Source organism: Sarcophilus harrisii, chromosome 4, assembly GCF_902635505.1.
Source record: "Sarcophilus harrisii chromosome 4, mSarHar1.11, whole genome shotgun sequence".
Taxonomy (NCBI): domain Eukaryota; kingdom Metazoa; phylum Chordata; class Mammalia; order Dasyuromorphia; family Dasyuridae; genus Sarcophilus; species Sarcophilus harrisii.
The window spans coordinates 28,125,825-28,145,979 of record NC_045429.1 but is presented as its reverse complement, the minus strand read 5'-3'; the positions used below and the strand labels follow the sequence as shown (position 1 = coordinate 28,145,979).

Genomic DNA, 20,155 nt, shown 5'->3' with positions numbered 1-20,155 from the left:
GGAGGCCTGAACCTGGCAAAAAACTGACCCCAGACCTGCTGGTCCTCTGTACCCTCTGCCACACTGTTAGGAGTTGTGACTTTCCCAGACTCGTGGAGCTAGTGCTGCAAAGTGTTTTGGAGGCCAGTAAGAGTCATCTTAGAAACAATAAAGTGGAGGTCCACAGGAGGGAAACAGCTGGACTAAGATTACAAGGTTAGCAAAGTCAGAATTTGAACCCATGTCCTGTTTCCACATCTAACATTCCTCCCACCACTGGGCTGGATCCTTGCACTTGGCCTTTGGTTCTCTAGGCTAGATCCTCCTTGTCCCCTTAACAGCATGATCTCATCCCCCTCTGGTCTCTGCCATTTCCAGACTTTTTTCAGTTCTCCTAGACACTCTAAGCTCTTCCTCCCCTATGGCTTCTCCAGGTCTGATGAGAAGGGTCACTTCTTTTCTTTTCTTAATAACAGCTTTTTATTTTCAAAATACATGCAAAGATAGTTTAAAAAATTCACCCTGGCAAAATGCTATTCCAAGTTTTTCTTCTTTTCTTCCTTCTACCACTCCCCTAGACAACAAGCAATCTAATACATGTTAAACATGTGAAGTTCTTCTATACACATTTCCACAATTATCATGCTGGACAAAAAAATTAAATCAAAAAAGGAAAACTATGAAAAAGAAAAAAAGCAAGCAAACAACAACAAAAAGGTGAAAATACTATATTATGATTCACATTCAGTCCCTACAGTTTTCTTTCTGGATGCAGATGGCTCTCTCCATCACAAGTCCATTGTGACTGGCTTGAATCATAGGAGGGTTACTTTTTGAGGGGGATGAGTGAAGAGATTTCTGGATTCTCAAAGTTGGAAGGAAGCTTTAAGTTTACTTAGACACATCTTCTCAATGTAGGATCCTCAAGGAGTCACCCAGTCTCTGAGGGACATCTGTAGTGTTAGGGAGTTCTTATTGGGAAGATCTAGCCCAGTCCAATGAGCTTGTCAACTAATATGAAGGTCAGGTCCTGGGGAAAAGAGAATCTGCTTCTGGAGAATCATTGGCTCACCAAGGAGTTGTAATTTGAAAGAGGAGCGTATCATCAGGGATGGAGTGGCCTGGGAGAGTACGAAGGGATGGAGGGATTGGAATTCATGGGGAAAAAAGAATAGGTTTAGGGGGAGAAAGGCTTAGAGAAAAGAAGGATAGGAAATTGTCATCAGATCAAGAAGCTTCAATGTTCTCCAACCTGGAACTGAAACATTTGTAGAGCTAGCAAGGTCAAAAGCTGCCCATCCAAAGTATAGCTAAGGCAAGTGGAGGAGTATGTCCCCAGGGTTCTGTAGTTTGGGGAAGTGGGAAGTTAGGATTTTTGAGAGAGCAACAACATATCTGCTGAAATCTTTAGTATAAGGGCAGGATTAGGCTGGAGAGACTTGTGAGCTGCTGTAGAAGTAGGAAGTTTATTTTTTCTGTGAGTCTGAAAGCTGCCTTCATGTTCTTTCTAGGGATGCTGGGTCTCAACTTTGAGAGAAGGAGACAGTCTCTCACATTCTATGGAAGGATTAAAGAAGCTCTAAGTAAGCTTCTGTGGCCTCTGGGAAGAAGGTTCACATTATAGGACAATTATGAGAAGCAAATGTGAAAATATACAGAAGGCTATGAGTGGGATAGGAAGTGCTGTGGGAGGCTTTTGCCTTTCTGTCCCGTGATATAAGATTATTTTGGCCAGGGACTGAGTATTTGTCTAAGGACTGGCTGTTCTGGTAAAAGGAAATTTAATTAAGAACAGAGGTGAAGGTGGGGGAGGGGAAAGGGAAAGAATGACCTAGAATCAATTGCAAAGCAAGATCCATAGAGAACAGCAGACAGAATAAAAGAAAATTAAATGCAGTATTACCATGCTTAATCTATATGAAACAGTGTTTTCTTCATGAAAGGCAACTTTTGGATGTATTTCAGCAAAATTCCTAACCCCTAGAGCTGTCCAAGGAGGAATGGGCTGCTTTGAGAAGGGTGGGCTCCCTCTTCCTGGAAGCTTTCAGGCAGAGGCTGGATGAGCACTTGCTGAGGGTGGTCTAGTGGCGTCCTTTGCGGGGATATAGATGGGCTGAACTGGGTGGTCATTGAAAAGCTTACCACTTCTCAATGCAATTCTCTGGCTAAGTCAGAAGCATTCTACAAAGGCTGGGGTGGGACAGATCTCTAGATTTTGAACGAGATGGTCTTTAGGCTCCAGAAGGGGATGGCTGCTCTTCCAGGAGAAACATTGCAGATTTGACACTCAAGTCAAGCAAGGCTTTTGTCATTTGGTTTAATTTGTGGAGACCCCTAAGTCCCACTTACACAATGAGGAAGCTCAGAAAGCTCAAAAATCTTCAGAGGAGGCTCAGGCAAGTCTGAGCTGATGAAAATTAGTTGAAGGAGTTGGGGATATGTAGTTTGGGGAAGAGAAGATACAGAGAGGGCTTTTGTTCAAACATTTGTCATATAGAGGAAAGATTGGTCTTGCTCTGCTTGAAAATGGAGGCTGAATCAGGAGCAATGGCAGGCTTAAATCCCATTTCTATGTCTCAGTCACCAAGTATTTATTTAATTTTTATTAATTTCATAAATAAAAAATTTATTTTTGACATTAACTTTAAAAAAAATTAGTTCCAACTTCTCTCCTTCCAGAGTCTCTCCCACTTACAGAGAAGGCAAGAATTATGATATCATTTATACATACGAAGTCATGCAAAACACATTTCCACGTTTGCCCAGGTATTTATTTAGCACCTCTTACATGCCAGGCACTATGCTAAATTCTGAGGTACAAAGACAGGCCAAAAAATAGTTCCTCCTCTCAAGGAGCTCTCACAACTAGTTGGGGGAAGACAATGCACCATCAGCTATATGCGAACAAGTACAGATGGGGTTAGAGTGGGTGAATTGCCCCCTGAACAAAGCTCATCAGCCTTGAACAGGAGGAACTTTTTGATCTCTTTAGATCCCAGCAACAGATTGCGTAATGCTGAGAAGACCCACGTTTATCATAGTTGATCACTGCACAATCTTACTTTGCTATGTACAATGTTTTCTTGGTACTCCTTGCTTTGCTCAGCATCAATTCATGTAAATCTTTCCAGGCCTTTCTGAAACCAGCTGGTTCATCATTTTTATAGAATAATAGTATTTCATTATTTTCATACTATAATTTATTCAGCCATTCCCCAGTTGACAGGCTTCTACTCAATTTCCAGTTCCTTGCCACCACAAAAAGAGCTGCTTGAAACATTTTTGCACATGTGAGTTTTTTCCCTCTTTTATGATCTTGGGATATAAACCCAGTAGAGACACTTCTGGATCAAAGGGTTTGCACAGTTTTATAGCCCTTTGGCCATAGTTCCAATTTGCTCTTTACAATGGTTGGATCAGTTCACAGCTCCACCAACAATGCATTAGTGTTCTGGTTTTCCCACAGGAGATGTGAATTTTTGTTCCATGACCTCCTCACCATCCTATGACTTCTCTGTGCAAAACCTCCTCCTGCACTACTTTTCTATTGGCTCCTCAATTAAATGTAAGCTCCTTGAAGGCAGGGCTGCTTTTGCCTTTGAGCTTAGACCTGAGACTTAGACTTAGTACAGAGCTTGACATAGAAAGTTTAATAAATAGTCTTCCTTCCTCCCCCTTAGTAAATTTTTAACAACTCTTTCAACATGGCTTCTTATGAACTTCCAGGATTGGGGATTTTGGTCATCTTGTGAGCTAAGACAGTAACGTACAGTTTTAGGATGGACTTGGGAGACTATGGAAGAAAAAAGACACCAAGATGGGGACGTGGTTTCCTTTGCAGCTGAAGAGCAAGCACACACAAAAAAGCAGTTTTATAACAGCAACGGTACTGAGGATAGTGGAGAGGCTCCTCCCAGGGTCCTGGGGGAAACTGACCAGGGAGGACCAAGGACCCTTATTCATGGATGCCCACCCCTCTAACTGGAGCACTGGTAAGAGCAGATGCTTTGCACAGACGAGGAAAGACCTGCCTGTCCTCATTCTCATTTCTTACTTTACTTTGCCCAACAGGACTGATTCCCACTTCCCAACTCATTCATTTACTAGGTTACAAGGAATCTTTTCTGACTGTGAATTTTTTCTGACTGCTTTGGGTTTTCTTTATCATAAATATTGGACTCAGATCTGAGCATTTCTTTGTGTCCCTTTGTTCTGAAGGTGAGATAACTCTGGAAGTCTTAGCCACAGAAAGACACTCATTGGAGAGTTTTTTTTCTTACCTTTTCCAAACTGGAAATCTCAATCCCTGATCCATTTTTAAAGTATTTTTAAGTTAGAGCCATTTATCAGGTGTTTTCAGTAATTATAAACTTCCTAAAAAAGGAATGTAAAAGGGAATTCATTTCTGTCTTTTCCCCTGTCCTGGAGAGTCCTTGATCATTTCTCTCTCTCTTCCCCTACCATGGAGAGTCCACAGTCTAAGCTGTATCTTTGGTAATCTGGCTTTCTTTCTGGTCTCCCATTGTGCAATCTTTGTAGAAGCAAGGAGCACTTATGGGTTTTGGTCTTGACTTGATCTCAAGACTCCCTCCTCTCCTCTTCTTAGGGTTGGGGGACTTATGTAGAAAGTTTATGAATAGGTCTGGCAAATCCAAGAGAAACTGGGAAAAAGGAAATGCAGAGTCTGGGAGAGAACTTGAGGAACCTTGCTTTTTCTGTGGGGCAGAGGGATCAGGCTTGAAGCACATGCTGGTTTTAATTAATTATAAATTATATATATAATATATATATATTATATATATATTATATTATATATATTATAAATATAAATTAATTATAATTAATTATAAATTAATCCTGAATTTTATCCTTTTTTTGTGACTTCAGATCAGGACACTTGGATGTCTCTAGTGGGTTATCTAATGCTTCACCCAGGGTCTGACACATAGGAAGTACTTAATAAATGTATATTAACTGACTGATTAGGAAATTGGACGTTATGGGATTTGGACACATTCATTTTCTGGTATCCCTTGAGAGTAAAGATTTCATTTTTTGTTTTTATGTTTGTATCCCCAGTGCTTGGCATGAGGGATAATAAATATTCTAATTGATTGATTGACCATAAGCTCAATAGGAGTCAATGGTGTGCTAAAAGGGCATCCTTCCTTGCTCCTCTGTTCTAAAACCCCTCCATTTTCTGAATCCTGACTTCCATGCTCTTAGGTCCCTCACAGCTCTCACATTCCAAGACCCAACTCTGTAATGAAACAATTTCAAGTTCTTTATTCTCAGATCCCTTTCAGATGGGATATTCTCTCTACTATTTTTTTTATTCTATTTTATTTATTTTGTTCTCTAAGAGTCCCTGCCAGCTCTGAAGTTCTAGGTAAACTCCTACCTTCTACAAGAAGCCTTTCTAAGGCCCTTCATACTTTTACCTTCTTTCTGACTGCCTCCAGATTATCCTGTGAATGTTTGTCTGTGAATGTTTTACTTTCTGCTGACCCATTACTCTGAGTTCTTTGAAAGCAGAGGTTGTCCTTTGTCTTTCTTTGTCTCCCCAGGGCTTAGTACGATATCCGTGTATGGTAGGTTCTTGAAAAAATACTTATTTGCTGACTGACTTCGAAAGTAACATTCTCCGACTTTTGCATTCTGAGTATGGGAACATATAAGGACTACTTGACTTTGAAAGCTCAAGAATCTAGAGGGGATTACTTTCTCTTCTCTTCCCTCAGGACAAACTGACCAATGTGAAGATAGATTCAGCCTAACTTTTAAAATGTTTATCCTGGTCTAGGTCATATGCTTTTGATATCTATTGAGTCAGGGGCTAGGGGGAAAGAGGGGTCACTCATGGTTGAAAAGCTACTCTCTGAATGGGTGTTTTTTGGCTTTTTTGAGTCCTAGGGTTAATTTGATTGGTTCCTTTTTATAGTTGTTGGCAAAATGAGGAGATTGTGGTTTTTCCAATCCTCCACACCAACTGTTATCATTAAGGAGGCATATTGGGGTTGTAGGGAATAGAGAGATAAGGTGAAGAACTCACAGGAATGTATGAATTCTTTTTCTGTATTTTATTTTTATTATTTCTATGTCTCTGTGACCTGAATAAATAAATGACCTGTGTGCAAGCCAATATTTACTTAAAACTAGATATATTTATTTAACCAGAAATGATGACATTTATCTTTGTTCAGTGTTCTCAATATTTAGATTATTAAATGTGTCAGCTCAGTAATCTGAAGTCTGAAGGTCTGACTGACGATTCCTCTCAGAATCAGGGAAACAAACCATTCCGTTCTAATCTACCTTTGGCACCAATGTTTAACATTCAATTAGGAGAGAAGGCCCCTATTTCTCAATGCTCCCCAACCTATGATGTAATCCTTTGGACCAAACCTATAAAAACTGTTTATCTTTCCTAAATCTTTAGCCCTTCTACTGCGAGCTTTCTCTCTTTCCCTCTTCACAGTGGAATTGCCAATTCTTATGAGAATTTATTAATAAATAACTTATCTGCTTTCTACTGAGTGATCTCTGAGTAGTCATTTTGAGTAAGGATCTTCTTCATCCCTCACAGGGTTATTGTGCAGATCACAAAGCTGTGATATCACAGATATTATCTATTTCTTTAGAATTGTTCTTGGTTGATTGCTTGGATTGAGAAATGGGAGGTTAACAAAGGTTGACAGGATAATGACTTATGTTGGTCTCTGTTTAACAAGAGACTGAAATGTTTTGCCTATTTTTAAATTAAATCTGTACTAATAGCATTTTCTCAATTACTTTCTTGAATCTTTAACAGTCAACAAAACAATAAATCAAACTCACATTTATAGTATTTGATGGTTTCTGAGGTACAAATGCTCATTTTGAAAACTTAACACTTTGTTCTTGCCAGTAGGTTAAAAACGGACTCCAGCAAACCCTTAGACTAATCTGGGGGTGGGGTTGGAGAGGATTAGGAGACAATAAACTCGACATGAGTCTGTATTGTGATGGGAAAATCCCATAATGCCAATGCTATCTTGGTACTGTGCATTGAGTTACAGGAAGAGTAAGGTGGGTGTAGGTTTCACAGAAGTGACTACAGTCTTCCAAATGTGGTCCATCAAGTAGTATGGCAGTGGGCCTATCTGTTAATTTTAAGATTATCCAAAGAAGAAGATCTAGGGCAGTGAAGGACCTTGAGACTATGACCAGTTGAATCAGTTGAAAGACTTGGAGATATTTATCTTGGTGACAGAATTAGAACAGCAAGGAGTGATGGGAATTTAATGTTCACACTGACTCCATATGACAATTCTGGAGCCAACTCAGTTCTCTCTCCAGAGAAAAGGTCAAGGGGGAGGCTTCTGTTCTATTTAATCTGGTGGTTTGAGTTGCCCTTTCTCACGAGATTGTAATAAATCTCTTTTTGCTTTTTCTTACTCTGGGAGTCTCTGATTGTTTTTGTGGTCTATACTGCCCCACAGTTTGGAGGCTCATTCTAGGATATTTCCTGTTATGGGGGGGGTCTTTTTTGTCCTGAATCCTTGGGCAGGAACCCTCTGTAGAGTTCTCTGGTGGTCTTTGGATATAGCTCAGGAACACCTTCTTTGATCAGGTAAAATCCTGAGACACTTGGAGAAAGTAAAAATGGAAGTAGGCTAGCAAAGATAGAGGATTAATTTGGCCCAGGACATAAGCCAGATGAGAAAAGTTTGCAATCAGTCAAGTAAATTGTGCGCAACCCAGGTAAAGGCAATAACTGGTGAGGGGAAGAGAGATCTGTCAAACAACTGGTGAACTTTTGGGTAATTTGTATTGGGACTGGGAGAATTTAGACTGTTAGAGTCTGTAAAAAGCTCCCATTTCCCTTTGAATGGCAAGAACTGGTGAGGGGAGGAGAGACTCTATCTGTAAGATGACTTTCCTCTGCCAAGCAATTGGTGAGTCAACTTGATATTGGGAAAATCCTAGGCTGATTCTCCTATTTTCCTTTGGTAAGACTGGGTTAGTCCTCCATTAGAAGAGGATAAGATACTGTGAACCTTAGGAAAAGAAAGTAGCTGGACTCTAAACCTATCTGGTGTCCTGAGAAGCTAGCTCTTTAGGAATAATTGGATTGAAGTACCAAAAGGTTTAGGGATTAAATACAGTTATTTTGTTTGGGCAGGTGTTCAGCTTATTCTGAGAGCCTTTGATTGTTTTTTGTGGTCGATTCTGAGCCATGCACATCCCAACTTGAAAAGTTCCTAATCTTTCGCCAATTAGAAACCAAATAACTGAATTTTATATCCCAGTTAACAGTTTCTCTTGAATTAGTCATATTTGATTGTTTTTAATGCATAAAAACCTGTTTTCTTCTCTTTTCTGGTTTCCCCTGCCAAAGCTGAGGGGCTTAGGTCTTGTTTCTTGGGCAATTGGCATACATTGCTTAATAAAACAATCTGCTCAGAAGTTCAAACATTGATTTCCTCAATCATTTCACATTCTACCCTTCACACTGGAGGAAAGTCACAAGAGGCATGTTTGCTGTTGTCATGAATCTGAAGAACAGTCATGAAGAGAAAGGACTGGACTTTTTCTGCTTAGACTCAGAGAACCAGGAGAGACTCTCTCTCTCTCTCTCTCTCTCTCTCTTTCTCTGTATGAGAGGAGGTGGTGGTGGGGTGACTGTAAAAGATGCTTTTAAATTGAATATTAGGAAAAAACTTCCTCACAATGAGAGCTGTCTCAGAATGGAACAGATCTCCTAGGGAGGTGATGGATGGACTCCTCCTTCCAGGAGAGGCTGAGTCACCACTGGTGACATGGATGTCCCTTCCAACTTTCTATTATAAAGAAGAGATGTCCCTTAATCTACACAGATAGAAGGGTTTCCATTATCTCTGCTCCTGATTTATACATTCTCTACTTCTTAAATCATAGTCCAAATGAAACTTCTCTTGGGTCTTGGGTCATGTGGATGTAGACCTATAGGGAGAGGGAGACAGGTATTGGGTCTGAGTAATGAAATTCAAGTAGATTTACCATGTTGGCAACCGAAGGTTGGGAGAAGAGGTTAGAAGGAAGTAAGAGGTGGTTGCTTTAGGGTCCCAGGCTTCTAGAGGAGGTGGAGTTCCAGGAAACTGGCAGCATTCACAGAGACCAGAGGCTTTGGGTTGGAGATTGATTGGATCAGAACTTGATCCCTTTCCCTGTCCATGAGTGTCCAGAGGAGGACTAGCTCTCAGGAAAAGCTCCTAATGGAACTGGAGAGAGCTTGTTCAAACCCTAGATAATGGTGTTGGAATTCTTTAACCTGGGAAAGAGAAGGCTTGGGACTTTCTTGCTTTGCTTCTCTACAAGAGATTTTTCTCTTTCGGAGAAGCATTTCTTTAGCCCCATTCAGGTTTCCCTTCTCTCACCCCTCTCCTGACCCCTCCCCCCCTAGAAAGCAAGCTTCTTGAATTCAGCTTGTTTTTTTTTTTCTTTTTGTAGGCCCAATCTCTAGCACAGTGTTTGGCCCAAAGTAGGCTCTTAATAAATGCATGTTGAGCTGAGACTTGATGGCTGAGTTTTGAGATTAGCCTCTTTTGGCTGGGTTCCAGAGGACTAGAAGGATTTGGAGCATTAGTGGGTCGATGGGTGTGTGGATGGAGCCCCAGAGACAGACTTTAGTCCGGTTGCTTCCAGATAGCCAGGAGAGTCAGGGGACTCCCTGGCATGGAAGCTGTCCAGAGTAGTTTGGCCTGATGCCTGAGGCCCCTTCCAGCTTTGGGCTCTTGGGAATCTCCCTGAAGGTCCACTGAGTCCAACCATGTCACTTTATAATGATGAAGTCAGAGAAAGAAATAGGATGGCTAGTATTACTTCAACATGTAGCATGCTGGTGCTCTGCCCTGTGTTGCCAACTGCCTCATAGAGAGGAACACATATTACTTCTGCTTGACAAAACAGGTTTGGAGGACTGGACCAAGCCTAGGGCTACCTCTAAGAGGACTGGGTACACAGAGTGTACCCTTCTCTCCCTGGGCCTCCAGCCCTGCCTCCTGGCTTACACTTCCTTGGCCTGTCATTGGCTGTGCCAGGAGGTGGGTCTTTTCTGTCTCTCATTGGTCCCCAAAAGGATTTTCAGCTCCTCCTCTGACTTGGAGCCACTGGCGACTTCCCTATGAACTGACCTTAGGGGGAGAGCTAACAAAGAATTCATCACTGACCCATGGCCAGATCTTGTGACAGTATATAAAAGACAAAGAATGCACCCTCTTCTAGAGTGTCCTGGCTCTGTACACTCCTGGGAGAAAGCTTCACTCAGTACTATGGGCATTGGCTTGGGCTCAGCCTGGCTCCTGGGAGACCTCACCAGCATCCTCCAGATCTCAGTCCTGCTGGGCCTGGTCCTACTGCTGCTGAAGGGTGGCCAGTTGTACTGGCACAGGCAGAGGTTGCTTCGAATCTTCCAGAGCTTCCCAGGCCCTCCTTCCCATTGGTTCTATGGGCAAAACCTGGAGGTAAGCAAAGCCCAGAAGGAAGTATGGAGGGAGTGGGTTTTGAGGAAGGTAAGGAAACTGAGGCTCGAGGGGACTGAAATAACTTGTTCATAGTCATATAGTTGACAAGTGGAAGGAACATGGACTCAAGGCAGGTCTACTTGACTTTGGTAGGAGGAAAACCTTTCTCCCACTACAGCACAGTGAGGTTCCCCTGAGACTCCTGGTTTGGAGATCTGAGTTTCTGGGATCTGTTGCTAAGAATGAGGATCAGCTACACTAAGCTGTAGAGAACACATGAATTTTGTAGCTAGGATGCCAAAGACCACAAGTCCACTGGAGCAGAATCAAAGACACTCAAACTTCCCTCCTACCTACAATGAACAGCAAGTTGTTGATCTCCAGAAACTGAATTAGGGACTTAATTAACTCTGTAACCTGTAGCTTGAATGTTTGTGGGTTAGGGCCAGAACATGGCCAAGCTCAATTTAGTCAGTGAATAACATTTATTAAGTGCTTGCTGTATGCCAGCCACTGTGCTAAATTTTGGCAATATAAATACAAAAAAAGTTAATGTTTTCCCCCAAGGAGTTATAAAGTCTAATGGGAGAGAGGGGAAGAGACAACATACAAAAGGAAGTTAAAAAGGGGATGAGGAGAAGTTAAAAAAGAGTGCAACTGGTATGAAAATGAAGTTCTGGATATCCTGGGCTGTCCTTGAATAGAGCTTTGGGAACAGTTCTACCATCCACAGTCCATTCAGAGGTGTCCTAGGAGTAAAGGGTATATTGAAGTGTAGCACATGGACTGATGGGATCTCACAGGATGATGAATTTCTTGGGGATAGAATGAAGATGAGTAATCAGTTTCCCAGCTATCACTACTACCCATATCACAAAATGACTGAAGGGAACACTGTGGAAACCTGAACCAATCTGACTGGTTTGATTATTCCACCCTCTCTTCCACTTACTGTCTGCATGCTGTGGATAAAATGAATTGGTCTTTATACTCCAGACACTTATTGTGGACTTTCCCCTCAACAGTCAAGGCTCAATTCCCACCTTAAATGTCTCAAGGAAGCCTGCCCTGATTTTCCTAACTAGCAGTGACTCTCCCTTCTGAACTCCCCAGTGCTGTACTTGTGAATCTCTTAGAGTCCGAATCACACAAGGTTATAGTTTTTGGAATTGTAAATGTCCTTAGAGATCAATGAGGTCATCATTATGTTAAAGATAAAGAAATTGAGTACCACAGAGAGGAATCTGGAAGACCAGTCCAAGGTGCCACCAATAGGTGGCAGAGCCAGAATCAAGAGACCTGAATTGGTTTCTTAAAGATTTTCTCTCTCACTCTCACTCTCATTCTCGCTTTCTCATTTGCTCTCTATCTCTGTCTCTCCCTCTCTGTCTCTCTCTCTGTTTTTCTGTCTTCTCTTCCTCCTCCCTCTCTCCCATTCTTTCCTACCATTACTGAATAAAAAACACACCTAAAAATAAAACCCTCATCATATACGTGTCTAGTCCCTATATGTTTGTCTCTCTGAATTTTACATTGACATCTCTTGCATGAGGTGAGTGGTGAGCTTCACCTTCTTCAGTAGTTTGTCATTTCGCTGATGAGTGTCCCAAAGGCTTTCAAAGTTATTTAAAGAGACCTGTCTTTGCCACATGGGACATGTATAACTTTGGCCAAAAGCATTTAAACTTTCTGATCCTCTGTTTCCTTCTCTGTCAAATAGTGACAACCCATCCCTATTACCTGAGGAAAAACTCTTTATAAATCTTAGAGTACCATGAAAATAGGACTCTTTGTTATTTTCTTTTTTAAAAAATAAATTTTATTTATTTTGTTAAATACTTTTCCATCACATGTAAAGCAAATTTTTAGCAATCATTTTTCAATCTTTTGAGTTCCAAAATATTTCCCTACTTCCCACTCCTGCCTCCTCCTTGAGAAGACAAACACTGATTTTGATTATGTGTGTGAGGATATGAAAAGCATTTCCACATTAGCCATGCTGCAAAAGAAAACAGAAACAAAATAAAATTAAGAAAATAAAGATAAAGTTTAAAAGTCTGCTTCAATCTGCAGTTAGAGCTCACCAGTTCTCTATTTGGAGGCGGATAGCAATTTTCATCATATTTATTTTGGAATTGTTTGTATCATTGTCTCAATCAGAGTAGTTAACACTTTCACAGTTGATCGTTTTTGTAATATTGTTACCATATACAGTGTTCTGCTGGTTCTGCTCACTTCACTTAGTATCAGTTCATATTATAACTCCCCAGGTTTTCCTGAAACCATTCTGCTCATCATTTCTTGTAGCACAATAGTCTTCCATCACAAACATCTACTATTCCCCTTCTTTACAATTCTTTGCTACCACAAAAAGAGCTGTTATAATAATTTCTGTACACTTTGCTCTTTTGGGATACAGATTAGCAGGGGTATTGCTGGGTCAAAGAACACACACAATTTTAAAGCCCTTTGAGTTTACTTACAAATTGTTCTCTAGAATACTTGGACTAATTCACAACTACACTAACAATGCATTAGTGCATCAACTTTTGTCTGTATCAGCTCCAGCATTTGTGATTTCCTTTTCTGTTGTGTTAGACAAACTGATAGATGTGAAGGTACATCTCAGATTTGTTTTAATTTGAATTTTTCTAAGCAGCAGCTATTTAGAGTATTTTTTCATGTGACTATTAATAGTATGGGTTTTCTGAAAACTTTGTATTCATGTCCTTTGACCATTTAGCAACTGGGAAATGGCTCTTTTTTTTTTTTAATTTGTGAATTGTGAATACGTCCAGTCATTCTGGAGAGCAATTTGGAACTATGTTCAAAAAGTTATCAAACTATGCATACCCTTTGATCCGGCTGTGTTTCTACTGGGCTTATACCCCAAAGAGATATTAAAGAAGGGAAAGGGACCTGTATGTGCAAAAGTGTTTGTGGCAGCCCTCTTTGTAGTGGCAAGAAACTGGAAATTGAATGGATGCCCATCAATTGGAGAATGGCTGAGTAAATTGTGGTATATGAATGTAATAGAATATTATTGTTCTGTAAGAAATGACCAATAGGATGACTACAGAGAAGCTTGGAGAGACTTACATGAACTGATGCTGAGTGAAATGAGCAGGACCAGGAGATCATTATACATTTCAATAACAGTATAATATGAGGATCAATTCTGACGGAAGTGACTTTCTTCGGCAATGAGATGATTCAAATCAATTCCAATTGATCAGTGATGAACAGAACCAACTACACCCAAAGAAAGAACACTGGGAAATGAGTGTGGACCACAACAGAACATTTGCTCTCTTTCTGTTGTTGTTTGTTTGCATTTTTGTTTTTCTTCCCAGGTTATTTTTACCTTCTTTCTAAATCCGATTTTTCTTTTGCAACACGATAACTGTATAAACATACATACATATATTGTATTTAATATATACTTTAACATATTTAACATGTATGGGACTACCTGCCATTTAGGGGAGGGGATGGAGGGAGGGAAGGGAAAAGTTGGAACAGAAGTGAGTGCAAGGGACAATGTTGAAAAATTACCCATGCATATGTTTTATCAATAAAAAGCTATAATAATAATAATAAAAAGAATAATTGTTTTTTTAACTTTCATTTTTATTCATCTCTCTGATCTTTAGAATTTCTATTTTGGCATTTAATTGTTCATTTAAAATTTGTTCTACTTTTCTCTTAGTTGCATGGCCATTTCATTGATATGCTTTTTATCATTTACCAATGTGTGCATCTAGAAATATAAACTTTCCTCTCATTACCATTTTGACTTCATCTCACAAATTTTGGAATATTATCTCATTATTGTCATTCTCTTTAATGAAATTATTTATTGTTTCTATGATTTGTTGTTTGATTTACTCCTTTAGAATTAAATTATTTAATTTCCAATTAGCTTTTAATATATGCTTTTACAGCCTTTTATTAAATGTAATTTTTATAGCATTATAATTTGAAAAGGGTGCATTTAATATTTCTGTTTTTGTATGTGTTGTGTTATGAGGTTTTCATGCCCTAATACATGGTCAATTTTGGCACCATGTACAGCTGCCAGAAAGTATACTCCTCTTTATTCTCCTTCAGTTTTCTTTAGAAGTCTATCATATATAACTCATCTAAGTTTCTATTCATCTACTTTATTACTTTCTTATTTATTTTTGGTTAGATTTATATCGCTTTTAGAGGGGAAAGTTGAAGTCTCCAACTAGAATAGTTTTACCACCTATTTCCTCTTGTAATTCATTTAACTTTTTTCTTTAATTTGGATGCTTTTTCTTTTTGGTATTTAGTATTATATTACTTCATTGTCTATGGTTTCTTTTTAGTAAAGTGTAGTTTCCTTACTATCCCTTTTAATTAGGCCTCTTTTGGTTTTTGCCTTGTCTGAAGTTGTGATTGCTACCCTTGCCTTTTGTACTTAAGCTGAAATATAATAAATTCTGCTCCAATCCCTTATTCTAATTCTCTGTGTCTCTCTGTTCCAAGATTGTTTCACATAAATAACATGTAGTTGATTTTTAATCCATTTGCTATCCATTTGTATTTTATGGATAAGTCCTTCCCATTCCCATTCACAGTTATAACTCAACTACATTTCTCTTCAAAATATTTTCCCCTATACACACACACACACACACACACACACACACACATATGTATGTATATTTTTTGAACTAATTTACATGTGAGAAAGGTTCAAGCATTGCCTCTCACTCTCCCTGCCATTTTCTCTTGTAATGTAAACATTTTTCTTTGTCCACTTCTTATGTGACATAATTTTCCTTATTCTTCCTCTTCCTTTCTCCTTCTCCCAGGGTATTCCTATTTCTGTTTTATATATTTTTTCCACAATACCTCAACATAATTACCTCACTCCAGTACCCTCCTTTTATGTAAGATCCTTCTAATTAGTCTGATGATGACAAAGTTCTTAGAACATGATTATCACCTTCCCCTAAATTTCTGTAGCTACAATTTAGCTTTTTTGAGTTCATTTATTTTTCTTCCATCTTATCTTGTTATGCTTCTCTTGAGTCTTGTATTTAAAAGTGAGATTTTCTATTCAGTTATCATTTTTTTTCATCAGGAATATTTGAAAGTTCTCTATTTCATTAAATATCCATTTTCTCTTTGAAGATTATACTCAGTTTTTCTGGGTAAATTATTCAGATTCCAGGTAACTCTTTTTGGCACCCAACAAGAATACCTTTGCTTTTGGCCCTAGGTCTCTGAACTTTCAAAGACTTCCAGATGGACTTCAATTTCTGATCTTCAGCAGAAAGCATGTATTTTCCTTTCTTGTTATTCTAGGAATTCTAAGAATGAAACTTCCAGGTTTTACTTATCCTTTCTATCTCCCCCAGCGAGGGTTACAGGGTCCTCCATAGAGTAGGGATGTAACTAAGATAGTTGAGTTAAATTAGTCTTTTTTAAATTTAAATTTTCAGTTCCAAATATTCTTCTTCCCATTGAGAAAGCAAAAAATACGATATTTGCAGAGGGCCACTATTGGTATATCCATGTACAGGAAGGGTCCAGTTCAGGTATTACTTGAGACCTGTTCTCTGTAAAGGCTACTCACAGTTCAAAACATTGGCTCACCATCTTCCCTGACAGTGACTAAAGACCTGCTTGAGATAAATTTAAGGAATCTTGGTGGACAATGCATCTAATTGGAACAAGGTATCACAAAGTATACAATTTATGACTTTGTTACATAAGTAGTTCATTACTGCTAATTGCTCCAATTTGTGACTCTGTTAGATAAACAGATTATTACTACTAGTTACTATTTAATGTTACTGTCAAGCTAGAATGTCAGAAATGATGTGTACCTGTAACCTTGGAAAGTACACTATGTAGAGTGAAAAAAATTGTGTTCTTGCATATTAGTTTAGAGAGTATATAAACCCTGGCTCTCAGATTAATAAACGGAGCTGCCTGAATGGTTTCTGCCTGACTCGTGTATTTTCCTTTTCATTTTCACACTCATCCTATTCATTAGAGCTGGTCTTCCACAGATACCTTTATGCATATCAAGAAAATTAGATTTTCAATATGGATAGAAATACATCAAGTTGGCCATGGGATGTATTCCAGTCTTAGGGAATGGCATGAGCAAAAATGATGAGAAAGGAAAGTGAGCTTGGCTCCAGATGCTGAGGGGTCTGAATGTCAAATGAAGTTCTATCTTTATAGGCAATAGAGTTTAAGAGTTTTGACCAGAAAACTGATCTGATCCTATATAGAACGAGATTGTTCTCGTTTGTATATAGAACGAGATTCTGGCAGCTGGTGCTGGCTGGGTTGAGAAGAGAGGCAAGAATACTCTCAGGAAACTAGGGCAGGCAAATGCCAGCAAGAGGGCATCCTAGAGTGGTGGCTGCAGCAGTAGAGAGAAGGGCCTGGAGAAGGGACATCAACGGTGTGTGAGAGAAGAACTGATTTTCATACTTTCCCAGATCTCCTTTTCTTAGTCTAAATTCTTCCATATTTAATTGCCAGCCTTTGGATCCCAAAACTCTGAGTTAATAAAGTTAATCAAGACAGCTCCAGAAGGCTGATATCTCATTGGCTTGTTACATCTCCAACCAGAGGTCACTCACTCACTCAACAATTATTTATTAATCATCTTCTCTGTGCCAGTCCCTGTGCTTGGCTGTACATATATGAAATCAAAAATAAAACTCTTATTCCTCAGTGAGTTTCCACTCTAATAGAAGAGCCAGCATCTTTATTTATGTCTATCTATATATGAGAAGCTGAGGGGTGGAGAAGGGAAAAGGGAAGTAAGGAAGGTAATCATATAGAAAGTCATGCTTGCCCTGAGTCTTGAAAGAACAAATAGATCTTTTTTGTTTTTAAAAATCAAGTACTATTTTATTTTTCCAAGTAAATGCAAAGACGATGCTAAGTGAAGCGAGCAGAATCAGAGATCATTATACACGGCAATAGCAAGATTATGGGATGATCAGTTCTGATGGACGTGGTTCTCTTCAACAATGAGGTGATTCAGGCCAGTTCCAATGGTCTTATGATGAGGAGAGCCATCTGCACCCAAAGAGAGGACTGTGGGAATTGGGTGTGGATCACAACATAGTATTTTCATCCTTTATTTTTTTGGCGGAGGTTATTGGGGTTAGGTGACTTGGCCAAGGTCACACAGCCAGGAAGTATTAAGTGTCTGAGGTCAGATTTGAAATCAAGTCCTCCTGACTTCAGGGCTGGTGCTCTTTCCACTATACCAACTAGCTGTTCTATTTTCATCCTTTTTGTTGTTTGCTTATATTTTGTTTTTTTTTTTTCTCTTTTTTCCCTTTTGATCTGATTTTTCTTGTGCAGCATGATAATTGTGGAAATATGTATTGAAAAATTGCACATGTTTAACATATATTGGATTACTTGCTGTCTGAGGAAGAGGGTGGGGGAAGGGAGGGAGAAAAAAATTTGGAACACAAGGTTTTGCAAGATTGAATGTAGAAAATTACCTATGCATATGTTCTGAAAATAAAAAGCTTTAATAAAAAAAGAAATGTAAAAATAAATGAGTAGAATTGTCAGTTAAGAAGAAAGGAAAAACAGACAAGATAGAGGAAAAATAGCCCTACCTTCCCTTCCAAATGGAAAAAAAAGACTATATGTCTGGCACTGTACTAAGTGCTAAAGATACAAAAAGAGAAAAAAGACAGTCTCTGCCTTCAAAGAGTTCCCAGTCTGATGGAGGAAGACCATGTGTAAACAAACGTGTAAATAACTCTCTACAAATTATAGACAGGATCAGTCAAAGGAAACTCAGTCTCAGTTTTCTTGTCTGTAAATCAGGGTAATTATAAGAATCTACATTCCAGGGTTCTAAGAATCAATTGAGACTATGCTAGTTATTATTATTATTGTTATTTTATTACTCAATATATTAATATCAATTAATTAATTGAGTAATTAATCACTCAATATATAATATATAAAATATAATTAATTTAATTAATTACTCAATATATTAATTGAATTTCCAATTGAATCATCAACTTGATTGATCAATCCCGGAGGTCCTGAATTTGGATTATGTACAAGACTCAGGACTAGGGGCTAAGCAAGAAGCAGAGGGCACAGAGAACCAGGAGGACTGACATCTCCCCTCATAGCGAATGAGGGCTGGAATCTGCTGAGATCACAACAAATCCCACAGGTTGTGTCACTTACTGGACACATTGGAGCCTCTCCCTTCACCTATGGCTGTTTCTTTTGCAGCTTCAGAAGAAAGAAGAATTAAAGCTGATTGTGTCCTGGGCAGGGAAATTCCCTTGTGCCTTCCCCCGATGGTTCACTGGGTTTTTGGCCAGTCTCCTAATCTATGACCCTGACTACATGAAAGTTGTTCTGGGCAGATCAGGTGAGAAGAGCACCCCTATATGTCCTTTTCTCATTTCCTTCTCCTTCAGGACACTTCGAAAATTCCATCTCAATTCTCTGACAGGTGTCCTGTCCTTATCCACTCCCATATTTTCTGCTCAATCCCCACTACTCCATCCCCTCCCATTTTCTTTCCCTTTAACCTCACAGGTAATTGCTCCAAATTATGTCTCCATCTGGCCCTGGGGAGTATCTCCAAATAAAGGGGAGTTTGGGAGGGCTGCCTTTCCTATCATGTGTACCCCCTTTTCTGTTTTTCAGATCCAAAAGCTAATTCCACCTACAAATTCTTGGTCCCCTGGATCGGTATGTTCAAGCCCCCAAGTTTTGGGGGGCCTCATTTACTATTTGTGCTCTGTTAAGTTCTTGTTTTTCCCTATACAAATTCCACCCACATGCCACCACCTTATTCTGGCCTTGCATTAATTCTTGTTAGACTGTAGACCCATTCTGCTAACCAGCCTCCTTACCTGCTGCCTGTTCTCCCTCCAATCCTGCCTCTCCTTGCTCAGAAGCCTTCATCGGTTTTTCACTGATGATGTGGGAAGATCTAATAAGATCATATCTGTAAAGCTCTTAAGACAGTGCCTAACACCTGGTAGGTACTTGACCAATGCTTGTTTTCTTCTTCCTCCTCTCCTCATTCTAGAGTAAAGCCGACAGTACATAGACCTCCCATAGAATCTAGACACACATCCTTTCTAGACTTCTTACATGGTCCCACTTTCCCCCTCACATACATTGCTACGCTAGCCAAATGACACCTTTCATTAAACCTTGGACACAACCTGGGATTTCTATTTAAAGCACTTTTATCCTTCCCTTTTCTTAAAACACCCTTGCTTCTCTGCCTGTCTCCCTCCCACAATCCCATGTTTCTGTTTGTAAAAATGCACAGGGCACAATTCTTTTATTTATTGATTCATTTATTCTACAAATATTGCATGCACTCCCACAGTGTTCAGTTTTGGGGTGTGTGTGTGTGTGTGTGTGTGTGTGTGTGTGTTTGTGTGTGTGTGTGGGTGTTGAAGAGGGGATATAGACATGTTCATGGTCTCTGTCACAAAGAGAAATCACAGTTTCTTAGAAAGGTTATTTAAAATTTAATGGCCAAGTCACAGGATGTAAGAAGAGTTGAAGGACAGTGTTTGGGAGGTACAGAGGAGGGAGGGAATGCCGCCAGGGTAAAAGAATTTCCCCTGGGGGAAGGTAACATGATACCTGCCCTTGAAGGGTAGGGATTTAATGGAGAAGGG

General features: G+C 39.4%; 1 protein-coding gene across 1 annotated transcript in view; it reads left to right on the top strand.

Annotated features, from left to right (window-relative positions):
* The first annotated feature begins 9,480 nt into the window (after positions 1 to 9,480).
* LOC100925023 (cytochrome P450 4A6-like) overlaps positions 9,481 to 20,155 on the top strand; it is a 28,809-nt gene continuing 18,134 nt past the window's right edge. Inside the window, 4 exon segments of the mRNA XM_031968555.1 lie at positions 9,481 to 10,463; positions 18,738 to 18,879; positions 19,161 to 19,205; positions 19,336 to 19,439. Of these exon segments, the coding sequence (XP_031824415.1) occupies positions 10,209 to 10,463; positions 18,738 to 18,879; positions 19,161 to 19,205; positions 19,336 to 19,439 (546 nt within the window). The 5' untranslated portion in view covers positions 9,481 to 10,208.